Source organism: Salvelinus namaycush, chromosome 3 (assembly GCF_016432855.1).
Source record: "Salvelinus namaycush isolate Seneca chromosome 3, SaNama_1.0, whole genome shotgun sequence".
NCBI lineage: Eukaryota > Metazoa > Chordata > Actinopteri > Salmoniformes > Salmonidae > Salvelinus > Salvelinus namaycush.
In genome coordinates, this window is record NC_052309.1 from 63,833,874 (window position 1) to 63,848,670 (window position 14,797).

Here is a 14,797-nt window from a genome sequence, read left to right on the forward strand (position 1 = left end):
ACAAACACGCCTTACATTGGTTGAAATTGTGCCAGCAATTTTGTAAAATTCTGTGGTGTGATGCAACCTTGAAATAAAACGACTTTTTCGTTTAAATGTTTTCCTAAATGAGAAATTATTCCTACTAACAAATGCATATCAACATCATCTTCAATGAAAAACAATGAACTCCTTTACAATACTCTGAATTCCAGCCATACTTTCCCTCCCTTTAAGACATCATCATATCACTGTAAAATAATGTTGATTCAGATAGTTATTAATTCTATCAAGTACACATTTACTGGAGATCATGCAACATAATTATATCTCCACATTCTGAATGTTAGTTCAATGGAGTATAGCAATCGCTAACTATGCTGTTACTCTTCAGTCTCTATAGTGGAAAGATAATAGATTCAGAGGTAACATCAACTCACATATCTGGATAAAAGTTCAATAAAAGTCCAATAAAAACACACGATTATGGAATACTTTAACAAATAATCTACGTGATAGACTTATATTTTACTCACAAGTGCATATAGGCCCAGATTCAAAACCATCCGAAATTTAAGCACTAATGCCAAGGTAAGCGGTATTGCCAAGGTCTATATTGCCTGTGCGCTGCATTGGCTCCAGTGTCTAATTTTGAAAACCGGGAGCATATAGAAGGGGGTCTACCAAAATATTTCAGACCACCCAAACCTGTTTCTAAAACGTTATAAAGTAATGTTGAGTGTGTAATTCATACAACCCATACAAGGTTGATCTTTAAATAGGCAGTTGAGGTCCACAAACCACAATAACCCTTTAAGCAGGTGGTTACAACGTATGAAATGAAAAGGTGTTGCGTTTTCAAACATTAAATACTGTGGTTTTCGAAGTGAAAGGCCAAACTAAATTTGTTCTATATGGTGATATTTTTTTAGGCGATAGTCCGATTGATTCACATGTTTCTTTTTTTAATTAAAAAAAATCCTGCTTGAAAGGCCAATATTTCATGATAAAATAGCAAATAACTCAAGATGTAACAATTCTTTGAGAGATGCACCTGTCCTTTCCCTGCATTTTCTACAGACGTAAAACAACACTCAGGTATGAAAGTGTAAGGGAACTTCCACCTTTCACTTTTGGAATACCTTGCAGACTCTTAGTATAAAGGATCGACACAGGTTGGAGCATGACAGAACTCGGGTTTTCGACAAATTGATCGATCAGGAAGAACACTTTATCTCTTTATCCGTTGCGGAAAACGTACTTTTGTCGGAATTATAATTATACGAAGTAGGCTATCTTTCGGAAGGGCATCAACGTTGATTGCGGACAGACCGAGAACTACAGCAGACCTACGCTAAAATGGGTTCAATCAGCTTTTGGATGTGCTTGGTCATGACGATTTGCACCTGGAATAAAACCATCGGATGCACGTGGATGAAGACACTTCCTCGGTCTCCGAGCATGTTCCAAGTGTTCAGCAACAACACCATAACGATGCTTCAGAAAATGGTAGGATATAGGGAAATGTTTATTCACTTGTTCCTGGTCATTGAGCTCTTGTCATATTTTCAACATTTCATGAGCTGCTATGTTTCATTTAAATTACCTGACTCCTTTTTGTAAAGTAATAATAATTCAATATTTATATTTTTTGGCATCTCAGGGTCATGAAGTCTCTCGAGAACCTCAGATCACTTTCCCTGACAAACAATACAGACAAGTCAACAAATTCAAGGTAAGAAATATGCATAAAAAATGTTTTGTTCTATCCAAACCTTTTTTTAAAGAGTGGATTAAACACTGAATTCGGAAAGTATTCAGACTCCTTCAACTTTTCCAAATTTTGTTACGTTACAGACCATTTCTAAAATTGATTACAAATAAATAAAAAATCATCATCAATCTACACACAATACCCCATAAGGATAAAGCAAAAACTGTTTTTTTGTTTTGAATAAATTAGCAAAAATGTCTGAAAACATGTTTTGGCTTGGTCATTATGGGTTATTGTGTTTAGATTGATGAAAGAAATAATATTTAATCAATTTAAAATAAGGCTGTAACGTAACAAAATGTGCAGATAGTGAAGGGTTCTGAACACTTTCCGAATGCATTGTATATAATTAGGTATAACGAATATACAATTTGCTATAATTTTCTGATATTGTCCCTCAATTTATAAGGCATATACTAATACAAATCACTCTTCTTCTAGGTTGACGAACAGATGACATTCATTTCGCATACTCTGAACGCTATAAAGAAATTGTACAGCAGTGGTAAATATGAGTCCACCGCCTGGGACCAGAAAGGAGTTGACAAGTTTATGAATGACCTCTATCGCCAGACCTCGGAGCTGGACCAATGCGTATGTCATTTGTGATTTTCGCCCTTAACATTAATGCAAAAGGAAAACATTATACTATCCTACTAGATTATAATATAAGTGGATACATGTTAATCAAATCATAATAATCATGATTTGTATTTTGTTCAAACAGGTAAAGGCTATGAAAACTAGACAATCAAAATCTGTCAAAAGAGTGAACAAAAAGATGAGCCTTCACTTCAAGTTCCTGAAGAATTACTTGAAACGCGAGGTAGGTTGATCCATTTGTCTTACAAAGAGAGTACATTCACCAAATCTGGATGTATTTATGTGATGATACAACATGTGTTTATTCTAAAATCTCAACAAGTGTATTTCATTTATGCAGGATTACAGCGCAAGCGGCTGGGAAGACATAAGGACAGTGGTGCTGGCACACCTACAAAGACTAGACACAACATTAAGTAGCCAATGAGCGTTATGTGTGTGTTGTGTAGATATTATTTATTTATATATCTATTTATCTATTCATATATCTAACTATTTATTTACATGTTTACTTATTTGTTTTTTTAACATATTTATTTATTGGGTAGTAATGTATTCACAACTCTGTGGAGTAAATCATTTTTTATACTGAATAATTATGTGATTGACTTAGGCTATACATAGACTCATGTAACAATGTTTTCGTACATTTATTTTTGTATTTATGAAGGCCATTGCATACTGTATTTATTATTGCCACCTTATAGGAAATGTTTGTTATTGTAATAATGAAATATATTATGATGAAATAAATTATTTTACACATTTCTTCAAACGTACCTTCATATATTTTTTTTACAACAATAATCTATTTTAATCAAATAAATTGTAATTTATCGCATAAACATATTTAGCAGATGTTTTAATGGTTGTAGCGAAATGCTTGTGGTCCTAGCTCTACCACTGCAGTAATATCTAACAATACACACAAATCTAAAAGTAAAAGATTGGACATAAGAAACATGGAAATATTAGGAGGAGCAATGTCGGAGTCCGGGGTATATATATATATTTATATATATATATATATATATATATATATATATATATATATATATATATATATATATATATATATATACAGTACAAGTCAAAAGTTTTGACACACCTCCGGGGTTTTCTTTATTTGAACTATTTTCTACATTGTAGAATAATAGTGAAGACATCAACACTATGAAATAACACATATGGAATCATGTAGTAACCAAAAAAGTGTTAAAAGTTTCAGACTTAACCTACCTGTTGATAATGGGTGTCTTCAAATAACAAATGAATGTTGAATGTTGATGTACACGTTGTCTTGCAAGCACTGCCCCTGAAAACGACCCCTTTAAGTATTTTTAAAAAATTGTATGGTTTACAGATTGAGAAATTAGTCTACATTTCGTGCTCGGACACAATCATCAATGGTTTAAGTCAGCCCCCTCGCCAAATCCTGAATAAGTTTGATGTTGTGCTTATTTATGATTTTTAGAGGAGCGTCCTTCCATGTTCATCCAATCATATATGTGCAACATGGAACACTCCACCATGTCAAACTGGTAATCATGATGGTCGGCTTTTAGCATCTAAATCTTGGTGGGTCAAACTTCCCCAAAAATGTTTATGCATGTCAGCAAAACCAATACAACATGACACTAAACAGTACAATAATTGCACTATAACGGTGACAAACGGTCCCCATAAACTGTTAGGGCCTACATTAAGCTGTCCCAACAGCAGAGCTTTCTTTTCAGCACCATGGAGTGAATCCTTACCACTGCTACACCTGACTATCAGTGGAGTCTTGTCTGGCAGCGAAACAGTTAATTCAGCATCGTTTCTGTCTTAATAAAAACATAGCTAATATGGCTGACTTGCTTAAACAAATGTGATTTCTACTGATAATTGAGATGTACAAACTACGGCATAAGGGGACATCGAGTAGAGAAGAGGCAATCCATAATTCTGATGAAGACATTCATGAGCGAGCTAGGAGGGACGTAGTCAAAATAACTATTTGTTCAGCACTTGTAACGGCTTTCATATTCTTCCTCCTCGGACGAGGAGAGGCGAGAAGGATCGGACCAATACGCGGAGTGGTTAGTGCTCATGATGATTTAATAAAACGAAACTGAACACTGAAAATACAAAAACAAATAAACGAAGAGCAGAAAACCGATACAGTACCGTGTGGTGAAAAACACAAACACGGAAACAAACACCCACAAAACACACGTGAAACCCAGGCTGCCTAAGTATGATTCTCAATCAGGGACAACGATTGACAGCTGCCTCTGATTGAGAATCATACCAGGCCGAACACAAAAATCCCAACATAGAAAATCAACCATAGACAAACCCACCCAACTCACGCCCTGACCAACTAAAATAAATACAAGACAAAGGAAAACAGGTCAGGAACGTGACAGAACCCCCCCCTTAAGGTGCGAACTCCGGGCGCACCACCATAAATTCTAGGGGAGGGTCTGGGTGGGCGTCTGTCCACGGTGGCGGCTCTGGTGCGGGACGTGGACCCCACCCCACCATAGTCAATCCCCGCTTCCGTGGCCTCCCCCCAATGACCACCCTCCATATAAACCCCATTGGATTGAAAGGCAGCACCGGACTAAGGGGCAGCTCCGGACTGAGGGGCAGCTCCGGACTGAGGGGCAGCACCGGACTGAGGGGCAGCACCGGACTGAGGGGCGGATCCTGGCTGGCTGGCTCTGGCGGATCCTGGCTGGCTGGCTCTGGCGGATCCTGGCTGGCTGGCTCTGGCGGATCCTGGCTGGCTGGCTCTGGCGGCTCCTGGCTGGCTGGCTCTGGCTGGTCCTGGCTGGACGGCTCTGGCTGGTCCTGGCTGGGCGGCTCTGGCTGGTCCTGGCTGGACGGCTCTGGCTGGTCCTGGCTGGACGGCTCTGGCGGATCCTGTCTGGCGGAAGGCTCTGGCTGATCCTGGCTGGCTGGCTCTGGCGGATCCTGGCTGGCTGGCCCTGGCGGATCCTGGCTGGCTGGCCCTGGCGGATCCTGGCTGGCTCTGGCGGATCCTGGCTGGCTGGCTCTGGCGGATCCTGGCTGGCTGGCTCTGGCGGATCCTGGCTGGCTGACGGCACTGGCTGCTCCTGGCTGGCTGACGGCACTGGCTGCTCCTGTCTGGCGGACGGCACTGGCTGCTCCTGTCTGGTGGACGGCACTGGCTGCTCCTGTCTGGCGGACGGCACTGGCTGCTCCTGTCTGGCGGACGGCACTGGCTGCTCCTGTCTGGCGGACGGCACTGGCTGCTCCTGTCTGGCGGACGGCACTGACTGCTCCTGTCTGGCGGAGGGCTCTAGCGGCTCGGGACAGACGGGCAGCTCTGACGGCTCGGGACAGACGGACAGCTCTGACGGCTCGGGACAGACGGGCAGCTCTGACGGCTCGGGACAGACGGACAGCTCTGACGGCTCGGGACAGACGGGCAGCTCAGACAGCGCTGGGCAGGCAGACAGCTCAGACAGCGCTGGGCAGGCAGGCAGCTCAGACAGCGCTGGGCCGATGAGAGCAACTGGAGAGAGAACCCGGAGAGACAGCCTGGTACGGGGGGCTGCCACCGGAGGACTGGTACGTGGAGGTGGCACCGGAATTACCGGACCGTGAAGGAGGACACGCGCTCTTGAGCACCGAGCCCGCCCAACCTTACCAGGTTGAATGGTCCCCGTAGCCCTGCCAGTGCGGCGAGGTGGAATAGCCCGCACTGGGCTATGCTGGCGAACCGGGGACACCATTTGTAAGGCTGGTGCCATGTACGCCGGCCCGAGGAGACGCACTGGAGGCCAGATGCGTTGGGCCGGCTTCATGACACCCGGCTCGATGCCCAACCTAGCCCTACCAGTGCGGCGAGGTGGAATAGCCCGCACTGGGGACACCGTGCTCACCACCGCATAACACGGTGTCTGACCAGTACGACGCCCTCTCACTCCACGGTAAGCACGGGGAGTTGGCTCAGGTCTCCTACCCGGCTTTGCCACACTCCGCATGTGCCCCCCCCCCCCCCCCCAAGAAATGTTTGGGTCTGACTCTCGGGCTCCCAACCGCGTCGCCGCGCTGCCTCCTCATACCAGCGCCTCTCTGCCTTCGCTGCCTCCAACTCCGCCTTGGGACGGCGATATTCCCCTGGCTGAGCCCAGGGTCCCTTGCAGTCCAGGATCTCCTCCCAAGTCCATGAGTCCTGTGTCTTCGGTCTCTGCTGCTGCTGCTGTCTGTTTCCACTCCGCTTGGTCCTTTGTTGGTGGGTGTTTCTGTAATGGCTTTCATATTCTTCCTCCTCGGACGAGGAGAGGCGAGAGGGATCGGACCAATACGCGGAGTGGTTAGTGCTCATGATGATTTAATAAAACGAAACTGAACACTGAAAATACAAAAACAAATAAACGAAGAGCAGAAAACCGATACAGTACCGTGTGGTGAAAAACACAAACACGGAAACAAACACCCACAAAACACACGTGAAACCCAGGCTGCCTAAGTATGATTCTCAATCAGGGACAACGATTGACAGCTGCCTCTGATTGAGAATCATACCAGGCCGAACACAAAAATCCCAACATAGAAAATCAACCATAGACAAACCCACCCAACTCACGCCCTGACCAACTAAAATAAATACAAGACAAAGGAAAACAGGTCAGGAACGTGACAGCACTTTTGAATGTACAGTGACAGAATTCAGAACATGGGCCGTTCTTACAGTATTCTCCCTGTACACCAAGTCAGAACCATAGGATAAAAAAGGGGGCATGTAAGCAGACATTGAAAGCTCTTACAATATTCGATGAATACGTTTCTCTACAACAGGATATAGGCTACATATGCACCACCAAGTCAGAACAGTAGGCTAAGTTATTAGGGGGAAACGGACCAACTTATTAGGGTGAGGCATATGGGCTACTAACAGCTTACTACACAACATACTTTTAGTATTACTTTCTTAGCTAGAATATACATATCGCCCTGGCCTATTACATAATTTATGCAGCAGCATGCAATACAATTTTGAACTCAGCTTGTTGTGCTATGCGCACTTGAACAGGAAGGAGGCGCTGAAGTCCATCCTTTGGGCACATTTTGTCATCAAACTTTGTCATCCAATTCTGGCGTTCTCTGGATTTATGGTGCTTCCAAGACAACTGGGAACTCAAGAAAAAAAAACTGGTCGAATCATGACGTCAGTAATCTTCAGGTCGGAACTCTAGAGATCCCGACTTGGAATTCCGAGTTGGATGACTGTTCAAAACGTATTTTCCTGTCGGAGATTGTTTTTTTTCCAGAATTCCCAGTTGTTTGAATTCACTGAAGTCTGAGATTTCCCAGTTCCGAGTTTCCAGTTGTTTTGAACGCAGCAAAAGTCATGCTGAATTGACAGCATGGCCAATGTATTCAACCTTTTCTGGCCCGTGGTGTTGAAAGTTTATCCTTTTAATCTTGGAAAGAGACCCTTAAACCCAGACCACACACAAGTCTACTGAATAGCAGGCTAGTAATTTGAAATTAGCTACTGATTCCTTCCAAACCACTCATTGTTGAATTTGCAATTTCAAACTTGTTGTGTAATGCTGTTGTCTAATGGCTGATGAGCACTTATACGTTTAATCTATAATATCTCTTCCTATGACAAGGATTGAAATGGATTTGACAGTAGATTGTCAACGTGAGTCATGATGATGACTGCTTGTCTAGCTTGCGAGCTAAGATTTTGAAAGCTGGACGTTGACTTGATCAGTCCAATAAAAGCTACGGAAGATATAACATGATTTAACATCATTTTATCTGTTGCCAATGAACTTGAGCCTTCTTGGATGGGCACTGCTAATGTAACTCTATGGCAGCACCTGTTAGCAATGTACGTTATTCTTCAATAACACAATATCCAAAGCAAATCAGGGGGGAAAATTTGTTTAATTCAGAGAGGACAAATCAAGATGTTATGCTGGAAGGTAGATGTTCAGATGTTCAGTCTCCCCTTCCTCAGCTTTTCCCCACCGAACAAAGAAACAGGATTCCATGTATAACCCCTCCACCCTAGCCTGGGGTTGACCAATCAGAAGTCCTTGCAGTACAACTTGGCCAATGGCCAAATCCTGCCCCCGACTCAATGTACAGACCAATGACAACGTGGCACACGTAGCACATGTCGCTCTGAGTTTAGGAGTGGCATTCCACAGATTCTGAACAGATGTTGAACTGAAACCCAACTCCTATTTACAATTCGCTATTGACCATTAGAACTCTATTTTCTTGTCCTCTCATCCTCTGCGATGTGTATTTCTCATCAAAATATTCTTAAACACCCAAGGGGCTTAAATTCTCGAGCTCTCCACATAGATTTTTTTGGTGACGTAGTGTCCCCATGAGTGACAGAACACTGAGACAATCACGGCGCAACTAGAGATTATTACTAACCCCTATGCTCTGCATTTTCCGATGGCTGCCCCACCACCACAGAAAGCACTGAGCTAGGCTGAAACACCTGCATCTTGGAGCTGCCTTACTCAAGAGACCATGTTGGTATGCAGCTTCATTAACTCAAAGATTTTTTAAACATGGTTTGCAAACTGATATGTGACACGTATTAATACCAAAATGACATGCAAAACAGGCAACAACAACAAACTATATTTCTTGCTAAACAAGTGGGGCATGAAATAGGTGGGGCTCTCAGTATTATACCATACTATGTAAACACGCATACACACCATTCTAGATGTTAAATAATAACCTCATATAACCTAATACCATTATAGTAATGGATACACAGTATATCTACAATAACTCTATTCTATCCAGGATTTCCAAGTCTTATGAAAGGACTGTGTACTGCCACATTGGCCTATTTAATATACACTTTTGTCTAATGTTATACAACAATTGACTTCATTTATCTATTGAGAATTATTAGGAGGATCCCCATGATGCCACTTAAAAGTTCTATATATATGACTAAGCTATATAAATAATTTGTTTTTATTTTCTGCCCACCAGCACCCTGCCTCGTTCAGGGGACTAAACTATTATCCATTAAAAGTATTGCTTGTTTTTTGTCTCTTTTTCCATTTTGTCTTTCCATGTCTTTTTTCTTATTTCTCCTCCAATCGTAGTAAGACATACAGGTGTTTAATACAATGGACAGACTTTATAAATTAACATCCACAATGGGAGCTAAAAGTTCCTGGTCCCCCAGATTATCCTCTACTCCTCACCCAGATCTCCCCATCCACTTCAGCCCACTGCCACAGCGTGATTACCATACAAAAACAAAAAGGAAAAACAAAAAGAACAGCAACCCTCACAAAGTACAAAAACAAAGTAAAAAAAAGTAACATAAAGAAACAAAACTACAAGCATACATAAACTTAAAGAAGAAATTATTATGTGATTGATCAGCAACAAGTTTAATGTGCGTCCCCTCTGATGGTTAGATAAGATATTATAAATCCACTCTCATTGGTTTCAGACAAGAACGAAATTTGGACAATTTATACAAAATACGTTTTTATTCACATTTTCAATATTATTTTTCACCGTTTTTTCAAGTAGACCGGCAATACAGTTCAGTTCAACACAGGTACAAAAGGGAAATACAAAATATAAATAATAAATTATACAAATAAAAAACAATAATTTATGGATTTAAATATAATAAATAGACTGACAGGGTCCCACATGATTGTATTCATGTTTTATAAACTGGTAAGGGCGTAGCTTCTGAGATGAGTCTGGATGATCAGTACATCTGTGCCGCAAGGATATCCAATCTTTGCAGATGACGTTTAGTCTCTTTCCTGATGAGCTCCCACGCCTGTGCACTGTAGTTCTGAAAAACACAGAACATTTGAAATATTAGTTGGGTGAACTTTCTTGGCAAATAACGACCATAATGTCTTGAACAACAAAGAAAGACCTGGTGCCGTATGTATTAAGCTTCTCAGAGTAGGAGTGCGGATTTAGGATCAGTATTGTCTTTTGGATCACTATAAATAAGGACAGAGGAGACCTGATACTAGATCAGCACTTCTCTGAGATGCTTGATACATATGGCCCCGAACCCACTTTTTTAAAATGAACACTGCCCCTGTTTAGCCTAGCCTAGTTAATATTCATTTGATTACATGTATTAAACACGTTTCCATACGAAACCAAACTCACCATTTTTCTCAGAACCTTCTTATTCAACTTCTTGAAGTACCGTTTTAGTCTCCTCTCAGGTTTCATGGCAGGTGATACCTGTTGGACAAAATTAAACAAAACATTAGCGTCATACAGATGTAGGATCTTCATTTGATCTCTTTTTTCTGAGTATTTCCTGCACGGCAGGAAATGGAAACTTAATGTGTATTCAATGTTCTAAAAGGATTCTAAAGATTGTAATTTCCACTTTAAAATATCAAACTTGATTTGCCATAATGAAAAATGCATCAAAGCATACAAAAAATATCCATTATTTATAATCCACAATCATTTACATTTCTCATTACTGCAGTATTATTTATGTGACGTCGCAAACTGGCTCAAAATCTGTAATAACCCATATACAGTGCGTTCGGAAAGTATTCAGACCCCTTCCCTTTTTCCAAATTTTGTGAAGTTACAGCTTTATTATAAAATGGATTAAAGAAAAAAATCATCATCAATCTACACACAATACCCAATAATGACAACGCAAAAACAGAAATACCTTATTTACCGATGAATTCAGACCCTTTGCTATGAGACTCAAAATTCAGCTCAGGTGCATCCTGTTTCCATTGATCAGTTGACAGTGCATGTCAGAGCAAAAACCAGGCCGCGAAGTTGAGGAAATCGTCCGTAGAGCTCCGAGACAAGATAGTGTTGAGATACAGATCTGGGAAAGGGTACTTGTAACCACCAAGACTCTTACTAGAGCTGGCCGCCTGGCCAAAGTGAACAATCGGGGTAGAAAGGCCATGGTCAGGGAGGTGACCAAGAACCCGATGGTCACTCTGACAGAGCTCCAGATTTCCTCTTTGGGGATGGGAGAGCCTTCCAGAAAGACAACCATCTCTGCAGTACTCCACCGATCAGGCCTTTATGGTAAAGTGGCCAGACGGAAGACACTCCTCAGTAAAAGGCACATTGCAGCCCGCTTGGAGTTTGTCAAAAGGCACCTAAGGAGTCTTAGACCATGAGAAACAAGTGTCTCTATTTGGCCTGAATGCAAAGCATCACATCTGTAGGAAACCTTGCACCATCCCTACGGTTAAGCATGGTGGTGGCAGCATCATGCTGTGGGGATGTTTTTCATTGGCAGGGACTGGGAGACTAGTCAGGATCGAGGGAAAGATGAACAGAGCAAAGAACAGAGAAACCCTTAATTAAAACCTGCTCCAGAGCGCTCAGGACCTCAGACTGGGGTGAAGGTTCACCTTCCAACAGGACAACGACCCTAAGCATACAGCCAAGACAACGCAAGAGTGGCTTCGGGACAAGTCTCTGAATGTCCTTGAGTGGCCCAGCCAGAGCCCGGACTTGACCTGATCGAACATCACTGGAGAGACCTGAAAATAGCTGTGCAGCGACGCTCCCTATCCAACATGACAGACCTGAAGAGGATCTGAAGAGAAGAATGGCAGAAACTCCCCAAATACAGATGTGCCAATGTTGTAGCATGATACCCAAGAAGACTCAAGGCTGTAATCACTGCCAAAGGTGCTTCAACAAAGTCCTGAGTAAAGGGTCTAAATACTTATGTAAATGTGATATTTCTGTTTTTATTGTTAATACAGTTGCAAAAATGTCTAAAACACGTTTTTTGCTTCGTCATTATGGGGTATTGTGTGTAGATTGATGAGGGGGAAAATGAATTTAATCAATTTTAGAAAAAGGATGTGACGTAACAAAATGTGGAAGAAGTCAAGGGGTTGAATACTTTAAACGTAGATTTCTCCACTTGTAGAGTTAGTAGGCTACATCTAAACCAGGGCTCTCCAACAATGTTCCTGGAGAACTACCTTCCTGTAGGTTTTCACTCCAACCCTAATCTACCACACCTGATTAATTAGCTGGTTGATAAACTGAATCAGGTTAGTTACAACTGGGGTTGGAGCGAAAACCTACAGGAAGGTAACTCTCCATGAACGGGGCTGGAGAGCCCTGACCTAAACAGGGATTATACTTTAAATAGACCTGTTACTTACACAGGAATTAAGGTTCTCCAATTGGCGTTCTAGAATGTTGAGGAAATCGTCCAGGTTTTTCTTGTCCCATGTGACAGATTTCATATTCCCATCAAACAGTTTTGTGATTTGATAGATGGTCTCTTTCAGGAATCTGACTTTGTCCTCAAACTACAAAGGAAGATATAAAAAGAAGATTAGAAACAGTATAGGCTTTCGTTATGGCATCAATATAACATTGGGTCAAGACCGCCATACCAAAGCATATCAGAACACGATAATTCACATTTCTAGTCTTTACCTCAGCATCATCTATGTGTCTGTAAAGTGATGTTGGGAAAAAGACTGGGGCATCCTGCTTTGTGATATCTCCTCCCTGGAAAACAATCAATATAGTATGTTAAGTCACGTGTCAAATACTTCAAGACCAATCAAGACAGACATAAAGTATAGCTTAAACTGCAAGTACAGTAGGTCTAATGTAGATAGCGTCTCTTGATCTCTGTCATTATAGCCTTAGCGCCCTTTTAGTATGTATATTCAAATATAGGCTAACAGTCTTCTAACAAAAAGGCTAAACATGAAACATATGACTACTTGACTTGGTTGGTTGTTTTGCTGTCCTTAATACATGCATTCAGTCTCCTCTTACAGTGTGCTGATAACTCACCATCTGGTCCAGCAGTGAAAGGTATTCTGCGCTCAAGTGGCCGTAGTGGTGTCGTATCCAGTCACAGCAATGACACACGCTCTGCATACTGCAAATAATAAGACAAATACACGTCCAACTCTGCATTGTATACATTGTAAATAGCAGTTCGTTTCGCTATTAGTTTTCCAGATGAGTTTGAACATCTTGGCTGTGTTAAGTAGTTTTATGTGGAATTGGGAAAGGGAAAGCTGTATAGAGAATTTCCCCTGATCAACCTACCGGAGGCGGGAACTTTCATTTTCCAGACTAGCACATAGAGCAATAGGAATTCCATGCCTGCTCCGTCTCCTTGACGAACAAATCCAAGTAAATCCATAGACATTCTCCTTGAATCCGGCTTTAAACTTTAGTTGAACCACAAGATAAGATTATTCCATTTAGATATCGGCTAGGCTATTACTGTAGCGAGAATAGGCTATTCGCGAGCTTTGCTTTCAACTGCTAATAACTTCGCGTGAACCGATAAAAAAAGGTCTGATAACAAAATCGTCGAAGTCGAAATAAAACCCACACTTCATAAGAAAAGTAGCCATATAAGACATTCATTTAGTGGGTTTCGTTCAAAGTTAGTCCGAAGTATTGTTCCGTAGTCTTCTGCTGTTGCGCTACAACTGAAAAGTGAATGGGAGACGTCAGCGTCAATACCCATATCTCTCAACTTTCATTTTCACAATGACGTAACCAACTTTCACCCTACTGTTGTCTGCTGGTGATGCAACGTTGACAAGCAACGACAACATGATTTGTTGGAACTTTCTATTTGTCGTTTATTTTACAAGGGGAAAATGACAAAGAATATGTGACAAAAGTTCCTTGGTATAGGCTACGATATCAGGGATATTTTCACTAAAACTGTCTGCACGGTCCTGGACGGTCCTGGAGACCAGCAGGAGGTGCAGGATTTTGTTCCAACCCAGTACAAACACACCTGTTCCATCAGGGTCTTGATAAGATGTCATAGTTGGTTTCATATTGATAAGTCATGTTGTAGGCAAAAATGTCAGATGTAGCCTAATTATTCTGCTGCATTTATTCATAAAGCGTCTCAGAGTAGGAGTGCTGATCTAGGATCAGGACGCACTCCATCCATTCATTATAATCTATTGGGCAAAACTGATCCTAGATCAGCAATGCAACTCTCTGAGATCCTTAATAAATACGGGCCTTGGTTTTGTTTGATATAGCCTTACTGTAGGCCTTATGTATGAAATATTTTTTTCTATAGGGGACCAGCCATGAGGATGAATCAAATCGAGTGACACTTGAAACGTGATTCCAAAGAGTCAGAGAGCTATATTTCCCATCACATATATCATACATTTGTTGCCTATGTAACGGATGTGAAATGGCTAGCTAGTTAGCGGGTACGCGCTAGTAGCGTTTCAATCAGTTACGTCACTTGCTCTGAAACCTATTAGTAGTGTTGCCCCTTGCTCTGCAAGGGCCGTGGCCTTTGTGGAGCGATGGGTAACGATGCTTCGTGGGCGACCGTTGTTGATGTGTGCAGAGGGTCCCTGGTTCGCGCCCGTGTCGGGGCGAGGGGACGGTTTAAAGTTATACTGTTACACCTATAGTTTT

At 41.9% G+C, this 14,797-nt stretch overlaps 2 protein-coding genes across 3 annotated transcripts; one reads left to right on the forward strand and one right to left on the reverse strand.

Annotated features, from left to right (window-relative positions):
* Window positions 1–1,338: 1,338 nt before the first annotated feature.
* On the forward strand, window positions 1,339–2,783 carry LOC120044489 (interferon a3-like). The gene is made up of 5 exons (XM_038989144.1): window positions 1,339–1,488; window positions 1,643–1,714; window positions 2,195–2,347; window positions 2,481–2,579; window positions 2,697–2,783. Exons 1-5 carry the CDS (start codon window positions 1,339–1,341, stop codon window positions 2,781–2,783), a joined length of 561 nt encoding a protein of 186 aa, XP_038845072.1.
* Window positions 2,784–9,848: 7,065 nt separating this feature from the next.
* On the reverse strand, window positions 9,849–13,863 carry LOC120044490 (interferon a3-like). Of its 2 annotated transcripts, XM_038989146.1 has the most exons (6): window positions 13,439–13,863; window positions 13,178–13,265; window positions 12,809–12,883; window positions 12,529–12,678; window positions 10,520–10,597; window positions 9,849–10,187 (listed from the first exon to the last, which is right to left on the reverse strand). In XM_038989146.1, exons 2-6 carry the CDS (start codon window positions 13,262–13,264, stop codon window positions 10,098–10,100), a joined length of 480 nt encoding a protein of 159 aa, XP_038845074.1. In that variant the 5' UTR covers window position 13,265; window positions 13,439–13,863; the 3' UTR covers window positions 9,849–10,097. The 2 variants fall into 2 exon arrangements, with proteins under 2 accessions (XP_038845074.1, XP_038845073.1); XM_038989145.1 differs by lacking the exon at window positions 13,439–13,863 and having other exon boundaries at window positions 13,178–13,370.
* Between the last annotated feature and the right edge of the window lie 934 nt (window positions 13,864–14,797).

Bases quoted from the DNA above. Each gene is read 5' to 3' on its own strand.
- LOC120044489 (XM_038989144.1), top strand. From the start codon at position 1,339: ATGGGTTCAATCAGCTTTTGGATGTGCTTGGTCATGACGATTTGCACC. The intron at 1,715-2,194 runs GTAAGAAATATG...CTCTTCTTCTAG, and splicing joins GACAAGTCAACAAATTCAAG to GTTGACGAACAGATGACATT. The intron at 2,580-2,696 runs GTAGGTTGATCC...TCATTTATGCAG, and splicing joins AGAATTACTTGAAACGCGAG to GATTACAGCGCAAGCGGCTG.
- LOC120044490 (XM_038989145.1), bottom strand. From the start codon at position 13,312: ATGTATACAATGCAGAGTTGGACGTGTATTTGTCTTATTATTTGCAGT. The intron at 12,679-12,808 runs GTAAAGACTAGA...CTTCCTTTGTAG, and splicing joins GACACATAGATGATGCTGAG to TTTGAGGACAAAGTCAGATT. The intron at 10,188-10,519 runs GTGAGTTTGGTT...TGTGTTTTTCAG, and splicing joins AGAAGGTTCTGAGAAAAATG to AACTACAGTGCACAGGCGTG.